The sequence below is a fragment of the Mya arenaria genome, chromosome 2 (genome assembly GCF_026914265.1).
Source record: "Mya arenaria isolate MELC-2E11 chromosome 2, ASM2691426v1".
NCBI classification, from domain to species: domain Eukaryota; kingdom Metazoa; phylum Mollusca; class Bivalvia; order Myida; family Myidae; genus Mya; species Mya arenaria.
In genome coordinates, this window is record NC_069123.1 from 5617289 (window position 1) to 5630484 (window position 13196).

General features: G+C 34.0%; 1 protein-coding gene across 1 annotated transcript in view; it reads right to left on the reverse strand.

Annotated features, from left to right (window-relative positions):
• LOC128205593 (deleted in malignant brain tumors 1 protein-like) overlaps positions 1-13196 on the reverse strand; it is a 44943-nt gene that overhangs the window by 21793 nt on the left and 9954 nt on the right. The window contains exons 15-23 of the mRNA XM_052907330.1: positions 12770-12917; positions 7943-8094; positions 7486-7633; positions 6763-6929; positions 4803-4959; positions 1847-2001; positions 1557-1707; positions 1140-1312; positions 104-254 (exon numbers count right to left, since the gene is read on the reverse strand). Coding sequence (XP_052763290.1) covers positions 104-254; positions 1140-1312; positions 1557-1707; positions 1847-2001; positions 4803-4959; positions 6763-6929; positions 7486-7633; positions 7943-8094; positions 12770-12917 — 1402 coding nt within the window. The remainder of the gene's footprint in view (positions 1-103; positions 255-1139; positions 1313-1556; positions 1708-1846; positions 2002-4802; positions 4960-6762; positions 6930-7485; positions 7634-7942; positions 8095-12769; positions 12918-13196) is intronic.

The following is a 13196-nucleotide window of genomic DNA, read 5'->3' on the forward strand; positions in this document are numbered from 1 at the left end:
GCAAAATTTATATACTACAAAATCCCGGAGGACCAAAGACAATTGTAAGCATTGTCGCCGATGTTGTATCAAAAGTATAAAAAAAAAACATTATTAGACTAACCGTGTGTTATATCCTAACATTCTGCAAATGACTTTGGCATCATTCTCGTCAAAGTCTCGGTCACAAATAGTTCCCCATTTCCCCTCATATTCGATTTCTACCCGTCCTGAATATTTCGTTCCATTCGTTAATCTTATCGGTGTGTGAGGTCCTGAAGATAAATCAACAAGATGCTAGCATGTGGGTAAAAGTGTGTGTTCTTTTCTGTCCTTATGATCGATATTCTTTGCAACCCGTGTTAACGAATCATAAGTTTGAACACAAATAAGGTGCAAGTCATTAATTTGGAGAAGGTTTCTACTTATTTGATTTTGGGGCTCAATGTTTCTAAATATTATGTTATTGTGTCTATTGCCGTAAAATGTTATATTTTATGCAACCTTTACATCTAGAAAAAAGGTTAAAGGTATTCGGACAGTACTATATCAGTCTGGCTAATTTCAATGACCAATAATTCAAAACTAAAGCTCAAGTATGCTGAAGTGTTGTTTAAAATACCTTCATTCCTATTCCGCACAATATCAGAGTTGCAATTCAACAGCACACATATTTGTCAGTTAATATCACCACAATGTCGTTAAAAGGAGAGGAGTTTATGTTATGTTCAACATTTGTATTTATCTAACATTTCGTAGTCATACATATACAACAACAATCTTCATTAGTTGCAATATAAATGCCCTGAAGGTCCTAATACATATCATCAAGCTTAGTCAATCTGCATGTAAAACAGAGGTCTTTCATTTAAACTTATCGCCTTATAGAGCATGCATTGACTTTAACTGTATTGATTAACTTTATCAAACCTGATTAAACATTATAAATTATACAGTTTACAAAATATGAATATAACAGTTATTCCGCTCATTTTACAGTTAGAAAAATGAAACACATATACAAACTGTATTTAAATTATCTATTTAACGCGTTTGTTCGTAAAAGTTCATGTTTTCATACTTCTGATTAGCAATTGTATTTAGATAACGTCCGAGGTATTGAATAAAATGTTGGACTTTTATGCTGTAATTGTTCGTACTGCAATTAACTCCAACGTCGTATCTGTGAGTGCTGCACGGGTAATTGGCATTCAAAGAAAAGGCCGCACATTCGTCTAATTCATATTCTGTCCCAGTGCAGTTCAATTCGCCGGCAATCGATAATAATGAAGAACCACTACCGTACTTAGAGCTCTTGTATATTGTCGCATTTCTACAAATGTTAGATTTTACATTTTTTTCTTTAAAATGATAAAAAAACATTTGATTGTTTTTAAATGTTTAAATATATTGCGAGTTGTGTCTGCAGGTTTATCTTAGCCAAGTTTGTAAACACATCACATTGATATGTTAAAAATGGATGTTGACTACTTTATTACACTAGTGTGCACTTTTCAACAAGAACGAATATATTAATAAGAAATAAAAATGTGTATGTAAAACGTAATTCGACATACTGGTTTCCAGGAATATTGGCAGCACGACAAACCACCAAAGCGTCTTTATCATCGAAGTGTTCACTACAAATCGTTCCTTTTATTCCGTTGTACTGAAATTCGACACGTCCTTTGTATCTATTTATACCGTTTCGTAATTGTACACGTGTGTCTGTTAAAGGAAATAAAGAAACATAACAGGTTATAATGTGGAACTGTCAAGTGAGTGCGTCTTCATGTTCATACCATGTAAATATTTTATGTAGGTGACCTAAAACTTAGCTAAAAGTATTCTATAGAATTTTACTTACTGCTGCATTTGACTGCGGCGCTGTAATAACCACACCGATAGCGTGTCCATTGATATCCAGAGTACTGGCATTCAGATATATCGTTTTCTGTTCCTTTGCAGGTTATGTGATAAATGTTGATACTACCATCATAGGTTTGAGATGCTTCAGATTCACTGGAATAGTAAAATAATAAGTTCATCATTTTCCTAAAAATAACATTTTATAACAATATAATTTATCAAACTTTTGTTTGAAAGCTGCCTTCTCACAGACCGTTTCGACAACGTTTTTGTCTTCGAAGGAGCTATTTTATAGTGTTTTTGTGTGGATATCTGTGATGTAAACTGCCAAAATAAGCTGATTCTCGGACATTTTTTTTTAAATTGCAAAAACTTTCAATATGTGAGAGTGCAACGTTAATATTTATCATAGTAGTAAGAAAAACATCGTTTCGTTTTACCGGATATGCCTCAATAAGATAAGAATTTAGCTATCTGATTTGACCCTGTTGCATATTTCATTGGACGACCATCAAATAATTAAATACACTTCGACGAATTTTTAATTGGCCACCTATTTTTTTTATCTTATTTTATTAAAAGCGTTCAGAGAAAAATACAAATAACCAAATGTCAGTTTAATACAATGTATTCCTTATAGGTAAAACAAAACTTCATTGAGTTTACATAGACACCCTTAAAACAAAAGCTGCAAGATCAAACCACGTCGTATTTGATTTCGTTTCAATACTTAGAATGTCCTCCTGCTGCGGCAATAACAGCAAGGCATCTTATCCTAATTGATATAATGCATCTGTGAAGATACTGGTATGGAATAAGAGCCCACATCTGATGGGTAACACGCGTGAGCAGGTCATTACAGTGTTCGCACGTTGTTTGCTGCAATCATTTCTCGTGTGCTTCAGGCCGCGTAACATTGTGCGGATTCCTACAGGTGCAAACATCATACCGCGATTGGCACGGATATGAGGAGGAACAACCGGCCGATTGACGTCATTTTGAAACCTGATCGCATTAATGTTTCCTTGAATAAGTAAAATTTTGGAGTGTTCGTGTGCATGGAAACTCCAGGCCACAGCATGATGGACCAGCCCCGAAATTATTCCAGTCTACCAGACAGTTTCCATTGTTCCGTGTTCCCCGACGGCGATATACTCAAGTACGTTTGTCATTCTCAAGTATAGTGATGCGTGCATTGTAAACAAATAACAAATTGGCCAAGTCCGTACTTGTTACTCGCAAATGTCTGCTGGTAAACAATTATCTTGCCTGCCTGTGTCTTGTCGTAAGAATCGGAACCCGCAAGCCGACGGCCCTCAGGCGATTGCGCACTGTCTGTTTGGATTGCGCGGTAATGTCTGCCAACTGTTTAACGTGCCGTCGATTATGCCGTTGTAAAACGATCCTGAAGGTTGTCATTGACAATTTGTATGTCCTGTAGTGGTGTCGTCATTTTGCTTTTGAAGCGTCGTCGGAGATCTGCAACTCTTCCGCTTTGTAAGAATTTCTCCCAGAGTCTCAATACTGAAATGTCATCTATTGGAAAGCTGAGCAACCTGAAAAATAATAAAATCCATTTATAGTTGAATTAAAGATGAACGCTAATGAGATATAATGCATTTCATTGTATAATTGGTCAGTCCAATAACACACAGGTATCGTATGGTTGACCGTTATTATTGTTTACAGCCGCGTTCACGTAAATAAGAATCATCAATGTACTGATAGCTTAAAACATGTTCTGTCAATATATTGTACTCAGTAACAGATAATAAAATATATTGCAATTTTTATAACGACATGTAACATACCTGTTTGATGGGGGGGGGGGGGAGGGGGCGTCATGAATCATTCCGCCGGATTAAGCGCGTTCAGCAATGCTCATTCTCCCCATATACATTTTTTATAAAAGACAATCAACGAAGAATACATCCCTCCCAAATACGACAACTACCATGCCGTACATGAGGATCGACACATAGGCTATTTTCGCACCTAAAAATACGTGTTTTCTGTCTGTTATCGATATATTTGAGTGTACGATACACACATTACCAAACTTTACATTTATTGATTAAATATATCATAAAATATCAAATTTTATATGGTGGCCAATTAGAAATTCGTCGAAGCATATACTAATGCAATAGTTTTTAAGGGAATAAAATATTAAGTTTATAGCAAACAAATGGATATAATTGTAAGAACGAAATAGTTTTCCAAATAAAAGTTTTCAAATAGCGGATATAATTGCAAAGCTTTTTAATTTGAAAGTAGAAAATTAAACAAAAGCAATCTCTTTGAAACTGATTAATACGAACTACGCTTCGAATGGCATGTTTAAATTTCCTCATGGTTATAATTAAAATTGTGCATAGTACTTATATTTCGCCGTTATTTGAAAGCGACGAGTTATGGTAGTGATTATCGAAAATTTGGCAGAATGTCTATGCTGGAAGAGTACATATATGACAAGTTCAGGAGCATGCAATGGAACGTATTTGGTAGATATTAAGACATCATAATCTTCAGCAGCAGCGGCAGCAGCAGCAGCATCGCCTACGTCGTCATTCTTGTTGAATAGCATTACAATAGTGTTTTCTTTTCATTTGTTCACCATTTTGTCATCTTCAGTTACATATATAAAGTTATAGTAAAAAGCTTTTTGTATACAGTTGCACGACTAATGTTCTTGTTTTATAGAAGAATTTTGTATAGTTGAGATGATGATGATGATGATGATGATGATGATGATGATGATGTTGATTGTGAAGATTGTTGTTGTTGCTGTGGTTGTTGTTGTGTTACATTCACTCCTAGCACGACTTACGTTTTTCCTGTCAGTGTGTCCATTACAACCGAAATTTGGCAATGAAATACCAAAAATCGGTAATAAAATATATTTTTTTAATTACCTGAAACTGTCTCAATGACATATAATATACTCTAGATACCCGGCTTTATATCCTAAGCCTCTACAGACAACTGCTGCAGCCTTGTCGTCAAATCCGTTATTACATATTGTCAACCAGGATCCGTCAAAGAAAGCTTCCACAATACCGGACGATGCGTTGTTACTAGAATTTCGGAGCCTCAAAGGTGTGTGTGGTCCTGTCATACAGATTATATTTAATGAATCATACACCCACATGATACTCACATATTACAGGTACTTGCAAGAGGAAAGAAAATCTAAAACATGGAAAATGTTCATTACATATCGCAAGCCATGCATTCCTTCAAAATTAAAGCTACTCAACACATTGCAAAAATCCAGCAAAAAGATGCAAACGTTTAAACCGCCGACACTTTTCAAAATCATATCTTGATTCCAAGGCATTAAAAAAACATAAATGATAATTGAAATATATGCAAAATAGAAATGTATCCTTCTAGTAGACACTTCGGCCAGATTTAGATTGTTACCAAGAGAAACTTACGACAATTTATAACAACGGCTCTATTAGAGACATTGCAACTATTGTGTGTCTCAGTCCAAGGTGCTGACGGACAATCCTGAATATCATATTCATCTCCTATACAGGACATATTCTGTACAACAAGGTTTCCATGTGTCCCAAATTTGTTTCCATTGTAAATTAAAGCATTCCTGTTAATTGTTGATGGTACGTTAACAACAATATTAACTTATACGAGCAAACATTCTAGAAAAATAGACTCAAACTGAAAATTTATTAAACTATCATCTAAATGATCGGCACAATGATTCTATTATGCCACTATCATGGCCGAAATAAAACAAAATACTAACACAGTGTAATATTATTTCACGTGTATTAATAATGCTTTACGTTGTGTATTTAAACATATCAAATGACATACCCGTGGGTCGGTGCTCCTAACAGGTTACAAATGATATCCGCGTCGGTCGACGTGAAAAAATCGCCACAAACTGTACCATATCTTGTATAAAAGCGATCTAAATATTGAAGGTCAGCTCTTCCGAAAAAATTGTTTACACCGCCAGAAAGAGATATTCTTGATTCTTAAAAAAAAAAAGTTCAGTCAGGTATTTATAATGATAGATTATTATTAATGCAGTACATATCATATACATATAACTCTAAAATGTTTGTCATATACAGTCGAAACTCTAAGGCTCGATATTCTAGGGACCGGCCAAAGTACTTCGAGCCTCGAGAATATCGAGCCAAGCGGGAATGCTTACAGAATGTTATTTTTCCATTTGTTACATTAAGTCTTATTTACCTCGTTTATTATTACGCACCCTAAATTTCGTAAAATGACTTTTTCGAAAATATCATTTTATTTATATTGAAAATACATTGATGCGAAAAAAAGCAAGTGTAAACAGTGGGTAACACATACATAGCTTATATAAGTTATATCAAAATGCATAGTAATTTAGGGATGGATAACAATTAGAGACAGAACTTAAAGTGATGGCATGTTTATTCAAACTGTTAAACCATTTAAATTCGATAATAATTATAATATCAGTCAAGCAATTTTAATCGATTAGCGCCTTGTGCTAAATGAAGCCAAGCAAACAAATCAAGGTGTGAAATTCTTGTTTGGGACCGCGAAAACGACTTCGAGCCTGGAGAAATATCGACCCTCAAGATATCGACCATCCGATCAAAATTTATATGAACAAAGAGTAAAAACAAATCGGTCCTTTTAATCTGGTTCGAGCCAACGAGGATATCGAGCCATGAGATATCGAGCCAACGAATTTCGACTGTATAAGTATTTCGAAGACATGTCTCAGTGTATCATAATGTAACTGATAAACAATTGAACTTTAAGTAAGCACATGCTTGCGAACAAAATATTCAACAAAAGTTATTAAGTTCTCGATATGCATTATTTATTTAAAACTAATAAAAATAGTTAGTGTTTGTCCTTATAAGCTTATCATTTTTATCTTACTACAATTAACTTCCAGTGCTCCGTTCGGTGGACAGTGTCCTGTCATCCATTCGTCCGATTTACATTCGGTAATTCCTTCTTCTTGTCCTGTGCAGTCCAAATTTGTCACAGTGAAGTTTTGAAATGTCTCGTTGCTGTACCGTCCGTGAACATTGACTTCGCCGTTGCTGATTATAAACATTAATACATGCATTATTGATACAAAACAAGTAGTAAAACATACTTGTAAATAGGGTATTGCTTAAAAACACAAGCATTATGTTAAACTGACCCCAAACGAAATACACAATAACAAAAGACAACGTAGATATAGTTTTTACACATAGAGTATCTAGTTTAAAACAAATATTGTTACAGTAATTGAATGTCAATAACATACCGGAAAAAGACCTACAACCACTAGATGCATTTTATGCTTGAACAATATGGTCATATAAATTGATTCATTTCATAATATTGCCTAGCTGACAGAAATGTCCATGTAATTTGTATATGACAATATAAAAAGTAATTAATGACAGACATATGGTTTGTAATTGACACACATTTTCATATATTTCAGCAACGAGTCCTGGTCGCAGCCCTTTCTGGACATTTTGTCATGCTTTTAACTCGTGTGGTAAAATTAGGAAGATTGTCCTTAAGGGGAAGACTTTGCAAATGGACCAATACAGAACGGTCCCTTACAACTACTTACCTTATCGGTGAAAACAGCATACATACCTGTATATAAACCCTGCTGATCGGCATATCACATCTCCTTCATATGAATTTATTCCACTTCTACACACAGGACCCCATTTGCCTTGGTTGAAAACTTCGACACGACCTTTAGTCGGATAAGGGCCATCAACCAGCCTTACTCTTATACCTCAAATATAAACAACAAGTAAGTTGGTTTGTTGAAGTTAATCACTGAACACCAAGTTGACATCTTGTTTTGTTTCTCCGAACAGACATTATTTAGACATCTAAAAGAGGTGTCCTCAATTGAGTTATCCATAGTCTTGTCATTCTGGATAATCAGATATTACTTCGTGATGTACAGCTTAATCACATGATATTCTGTTGTTTTTTTTCATATTTGAATGCTGCATTGCTTCATTTGGTATAGCATGTAAACTAAAAGATATATATTACAGAATGATTAAACTAAGCACATAATGATCATTGTACTTACTGCAGTCAATTACAACAGCTTGGGTAGATCTGCATGTTGATAAAACTTCGCTATAACCGGAACATAGCGAAACATCCAGTTCATTTCCAGTGCAATTCCAGTTTCCGAGCAGGAAATCCCCACTGCTATTTAGACTGATGACTTTTGCATTGCTGTAGAGAGGGGTGAGATCATGATAATATTACATTGCAAAACATTGTTGAAAACTATTTTACTTTAAACAGTAATGAAATAACTGTTGAAAGAGTTTTGAAATGGTATTTTACAGTTGACATTGTAAAATCAAACGCGTTCAGGCAGCTAGTACTCGTCAAAGTGAGTTTTAATAAATACTGCTAAAACACGTTCTAACCTTGAATGCTGATGACCAGACATCCGACAAATCACTGATGCGTCCGTATCTTTGAAGCCATCAGAGCACACCTTGTGCCACGTGTGATTTATTTTCATCTCAAGAATTCCGTTGCTGTGGTTTTTACCACCTGCTAATCGCGATGGGGTCTCTAAAAGTGAAATATTGTCCAGGATAACGAGATTTAGCTTCAAGATTCAAAACTGTATACATTATATTCAAATAACTTAGCATAAACATAAATATTCGTTTTCTAGTAACATTATTAGACCAAAGTGAAAGGGGTTTACTGATATATATATATATATATATATATATATATATATATATATATATATATATATATATATATATATATATATATATATATATATATGTAAACATTAATTACTTATATATGATCACAAAGATGAATGCTTTTTCCACATGTATAGGTATTTAATAACAAATACGATGATAATGGAAATTTCCGATCAAAAATGAGAGACTAGCCTTTACTACATAATAAAATACACAGCATGGTTGTGGAAAATAACGAACTCACCACCAATAAAGTAAATTATTACCCGATGCCCTATATAAATGTTATTCACTATTTTCGACTGTTTTACAAATAGTAATCAACATTACAATGTTTTGAACTGTTGACTGGTAAACAGTATAAACTGTTACCCGCGCGTGAGGCTACGTCATGGGTTTTACCGAGATTCTAAAAAAACTGCATATCGTTTAAACTCGTGAATTTCCAGTATTGGTTTTGTTATTAAAAACCAATTTGTGAAACTTCAATATATTCGCTTTACAAAAGTATTTGTCTTTTTCATGTTTAAACCAAATATATAATCAGGTAATAAAACAGTTGTTGCAAAGGCATTTGTGTAACAGTCAATACTGTTGTCCCGAGGTGGAGGGGATGACCTCTGTTAAACCAGGACATTAATAATATCTTACGACAATTTATTCCATAGTTCGTTCTATATGACCGGGTGTTAAACATGGTACTGTTTACACAATCAATGATATCAGTTTCATTTCCATTGCATTTCAAAGTATGAACTCTCGAATATATTGATGTGCTTGGCTCATTCTTCAAGAAATAGACGTTGTCTGATGCCTCAAGATTTCTTACACTGAAAACATAAATTAACACATGTCAATGTTTGATTTTGCATTGGTCAAGTAAGCAGAGTAAGTTAGTAATGTATAAAACCAGTGTGATATAAGAATTGTTGAACCAACAGTCTTTTCCAAACTTTTTAAAGATTAGTTTTAACTGGAAACAGTATATGCTTACTTAACAAAAACAGCACACTCATTCAACATTTAATGGTATTGATGAAGATGGGTTCGAGTTCGAGGCTAAGTTAAACAGGTACCTTGTGAAACTCATGTTTAAGATACGACATATTGTTGCGATGGTCTCTGGTCCCTCGAATCCGTAAATATAGTCTGTTGTTCGACCAAAATCTACCTCTACCTGTCCCATGTACTTCGTTCTACCATTTACCAGCTTAATGGGTGTTGCTAAAATAATAATAAATCAATGCATTGTATAATTACCGCATCTTTATCACCGTAATGTGTTTTCAAAAAAATGTTAAGGTCTTTTGAATATTGCAGTTTTAAATGACCCAGTAGATTGCTAATTTAGAAAAATAATGAAAGAAACATATGTTGTTATTGAACAAAGAGAGTTGGTTTAGTGTTGACTATTGAGATTTCATTAATTAAAAAGAAAAGCGTGATATGTAAATCCTACAAACCACATTCCAAGGACAGTACTTGTTGACAAGTATTGTTACTTCGTGGGCAAAAAATGATATCTTTTTCGTTTCCATTGCAGTGAACAGACATGGGTTCCTTGCGACCTTTCAATGTTGAATTCCAAACTCTTATGGCACTAAATCAGAACCGTACGATTATCCTTAGAGTTCACAAAACATTTCTAGCCAAAAACTTCTTTTTCATAAATCGAACTCTTAAACAGTATTTGAAAAGAAATATAATAAAACGGAACATTCATATCAAAGGTATCTCACCTGGTGCCGAGTCCCTTCATATAACAAACGACTTGTGCATTTCTTAAATTGGCAAAGTGTTCATCTTCGAAGCAAATATACTTCCATTTACTGTCATTGTACACTTGGACAATTCCCGGATATCTATTTAAACCTCCTAATAGTTTAATTGGTGTATCTGCAAATTAATACTTATTAATGTATGTGTGTGTGTGTGTGTGTGTGTCACAGTATATATATGTTTGTGACTATATGAAATCTTGCATCAAATTAGAATATCTATATATCATAACGGCGGTTGCACAAAATGCAAATATAATTATAAATAATATTAAATACAATAGGGAATATAATTGATTTAGTATGATGTGATTTTATCATGAATCAGTAGCATATCACAACACACGCATGGTTCGATAAAGATATGTTTTAGGGGAAATCCAAACTTGTATGCATACTGCATTCAAGATATGCTATATCTCCTTGTGCGCAATGTCTGGCTGAGTTTAACCAATCTAACGATGTGCACATTTCGTAATCTTTTTCAGAGCCACTGCATGTTATGTTGTCAACATAAACAGGTATCGAAAATGAAGGCATATAGTGGATTGAATGTAGTAAAACCGTAGCACTGAAAAAGTTAAGCATAATAAATATTAGAATATTTATTGCCTGTATCACGTTTTTATTTAATAAAACAATGGAGGGTACAAGATCAAGCACTGAAGACGATCCTGTTGATTTTATACACATTGCAGTATGTATATATATTACTAAATGTTTGGGTTACCGCTTTTGAACGGTCAGTGAAACAACAGTTCACTTGGGGTTAAAATGCTAAGCTTGTAAATTTATTTTGCATTTATAACAAGGACTGCTTAATATATTGCTAGTACGACGATCATGAGTAAATTTTACAGTTGCTTAAGGCGTTATAATAGCAAGCTACACACAAACGAGACAATAATATCTAGTTAAGTAAATAAAACTTCAAAATAATATATACAAAAATAGTTTTAGCTTCATACAATTACTTAATGTGTGTTTGTAAAAAATGAGTATACGACTCTGCTACATATAGAGCTTGAAACATGCCGAAACAATAAAACCCGGCATACCTTTCATAGGAAAATCCAAGCATATTGCATAGAACAGCCTTGTTTTTCACATTTACGGTATCATCGCAAAGATAACTGATTGATCCTTCTCTCTCAATTGCAACATAGCCCAAATGAGGTGCCAAACCGCCATATATGTGAATGGGCGACACTTGAATGGAATATGTTCATACAACTATCTTCGCGGTGCCTTATGCCAAGCATTGTTTATGTGCGCACCGCCGACTTGTTTATGCTGTACGTTCCGAAACGTTCATGCTTATTCGGCGCTCAAAAGATCGGGCATTCCTTGAGTTTCAAATTAACTCTTCCATTAAGACATTTTAGTAATATAAAATAGATACCAATATACCTTTCATTTTCAAAACCAAGCAAACTATAGGAATATCCTAGATTTAAAGGAGTTTGTCCATTATTTTTTTTATATTTAGTTATATGTATGGAATTGATTGCATTACAATCCTTCACAAATATGATAGTCAAAGTGAAACTGCTACAATTGTAATAATTTAACAATACTTCTCGGCTGTTTCGTTTTCATTGCCAAAGACAAAGAAATAATGCTGTCAGCCTTTTCAAATACCAATACTTAAAGTTTGGACAATGCGTAACGGCTCAAAGAATGAAACGTCGGCGTTGCACTCAGAAACAATGCGTTTAAAAACAGGATCCTACTGACATTGATATGTTTTTGTAATACTTTTACTGCATCTCTCCTTTATTTGTCTTGCGGATTTGCCTGTCCTATTTTGTGCCATTTAACAAATAATAGTAATTTAGTGGCAAGCAGTTTTGCCTCAGTACGGTTTCTTCAGCATGTATATATAATTGCTATACCGTCTATTGTATGTCAAAAATACATTTTTTTATAAATTGTTTAATGGATTTGCATTCTGGTATAGTATACCAGTACCTTTTTAAGTGGGTCTTTTAAATGTACTTCATGTTTCTAGTTTGAAGTAACGAGATGTTCGATGCACATGATAATACTAAACAGTAAATATAACTTACAGCAATTGACGCTTGCATAATGCGAATACGAATGGTGGGTTTGCCAATCAGATGATGAGCAGAGGGATATATCCGTTTCATTGCCTAGACAATGAAGATTTTCAAAAAGAATTGTGGCTCCATAGTTATTTCTGGTAGATGTAGCAGCGCTAAAATAAATATGGCGTATTATCAGATTATATTATTCTCTTACGTAAACTAGCATTTGATTTTTGTACCAAAGGTTCTTAGCTGAATTTGCACCTTTGTTCAACAAAAAACTCACAATGTGATATTTGAGTAATTGTTTGAATTTTCTGATTATCTGTTAACGTTTAACTTAATTTACCTTGAGAAATTATATCCGAGAAGCGCGCAAATCAAATCGACATTCTGTTGACCGGAAATTGAACCGATTCGACTCCATATATTTTTATATTTGATTTCGACCTCACCGTCATATTCCGTTATACCTCCAACTAAACGAATAGGTGAATCTAAAAAAAACATAATACGTCATGTATAAATGTTTTAGAATAGTGTTGCACTAACCGTTATTGTATAGACTGATATTGGCATGCATTGGGTTTACCTTGCGCTTCCAAAGAAAATAATATCCATTCAAAAATGATATTTAATTCCGTACACATTTTTAAAACATTTGGAATAGTCTTGCTTTCATTTCTGGAATGTGCAAATAAAAGCATTAAACATACATTGCACATGTATATTGATCAAAATATATTCCAAATGATATGTAAATGGCGTCCCGCATG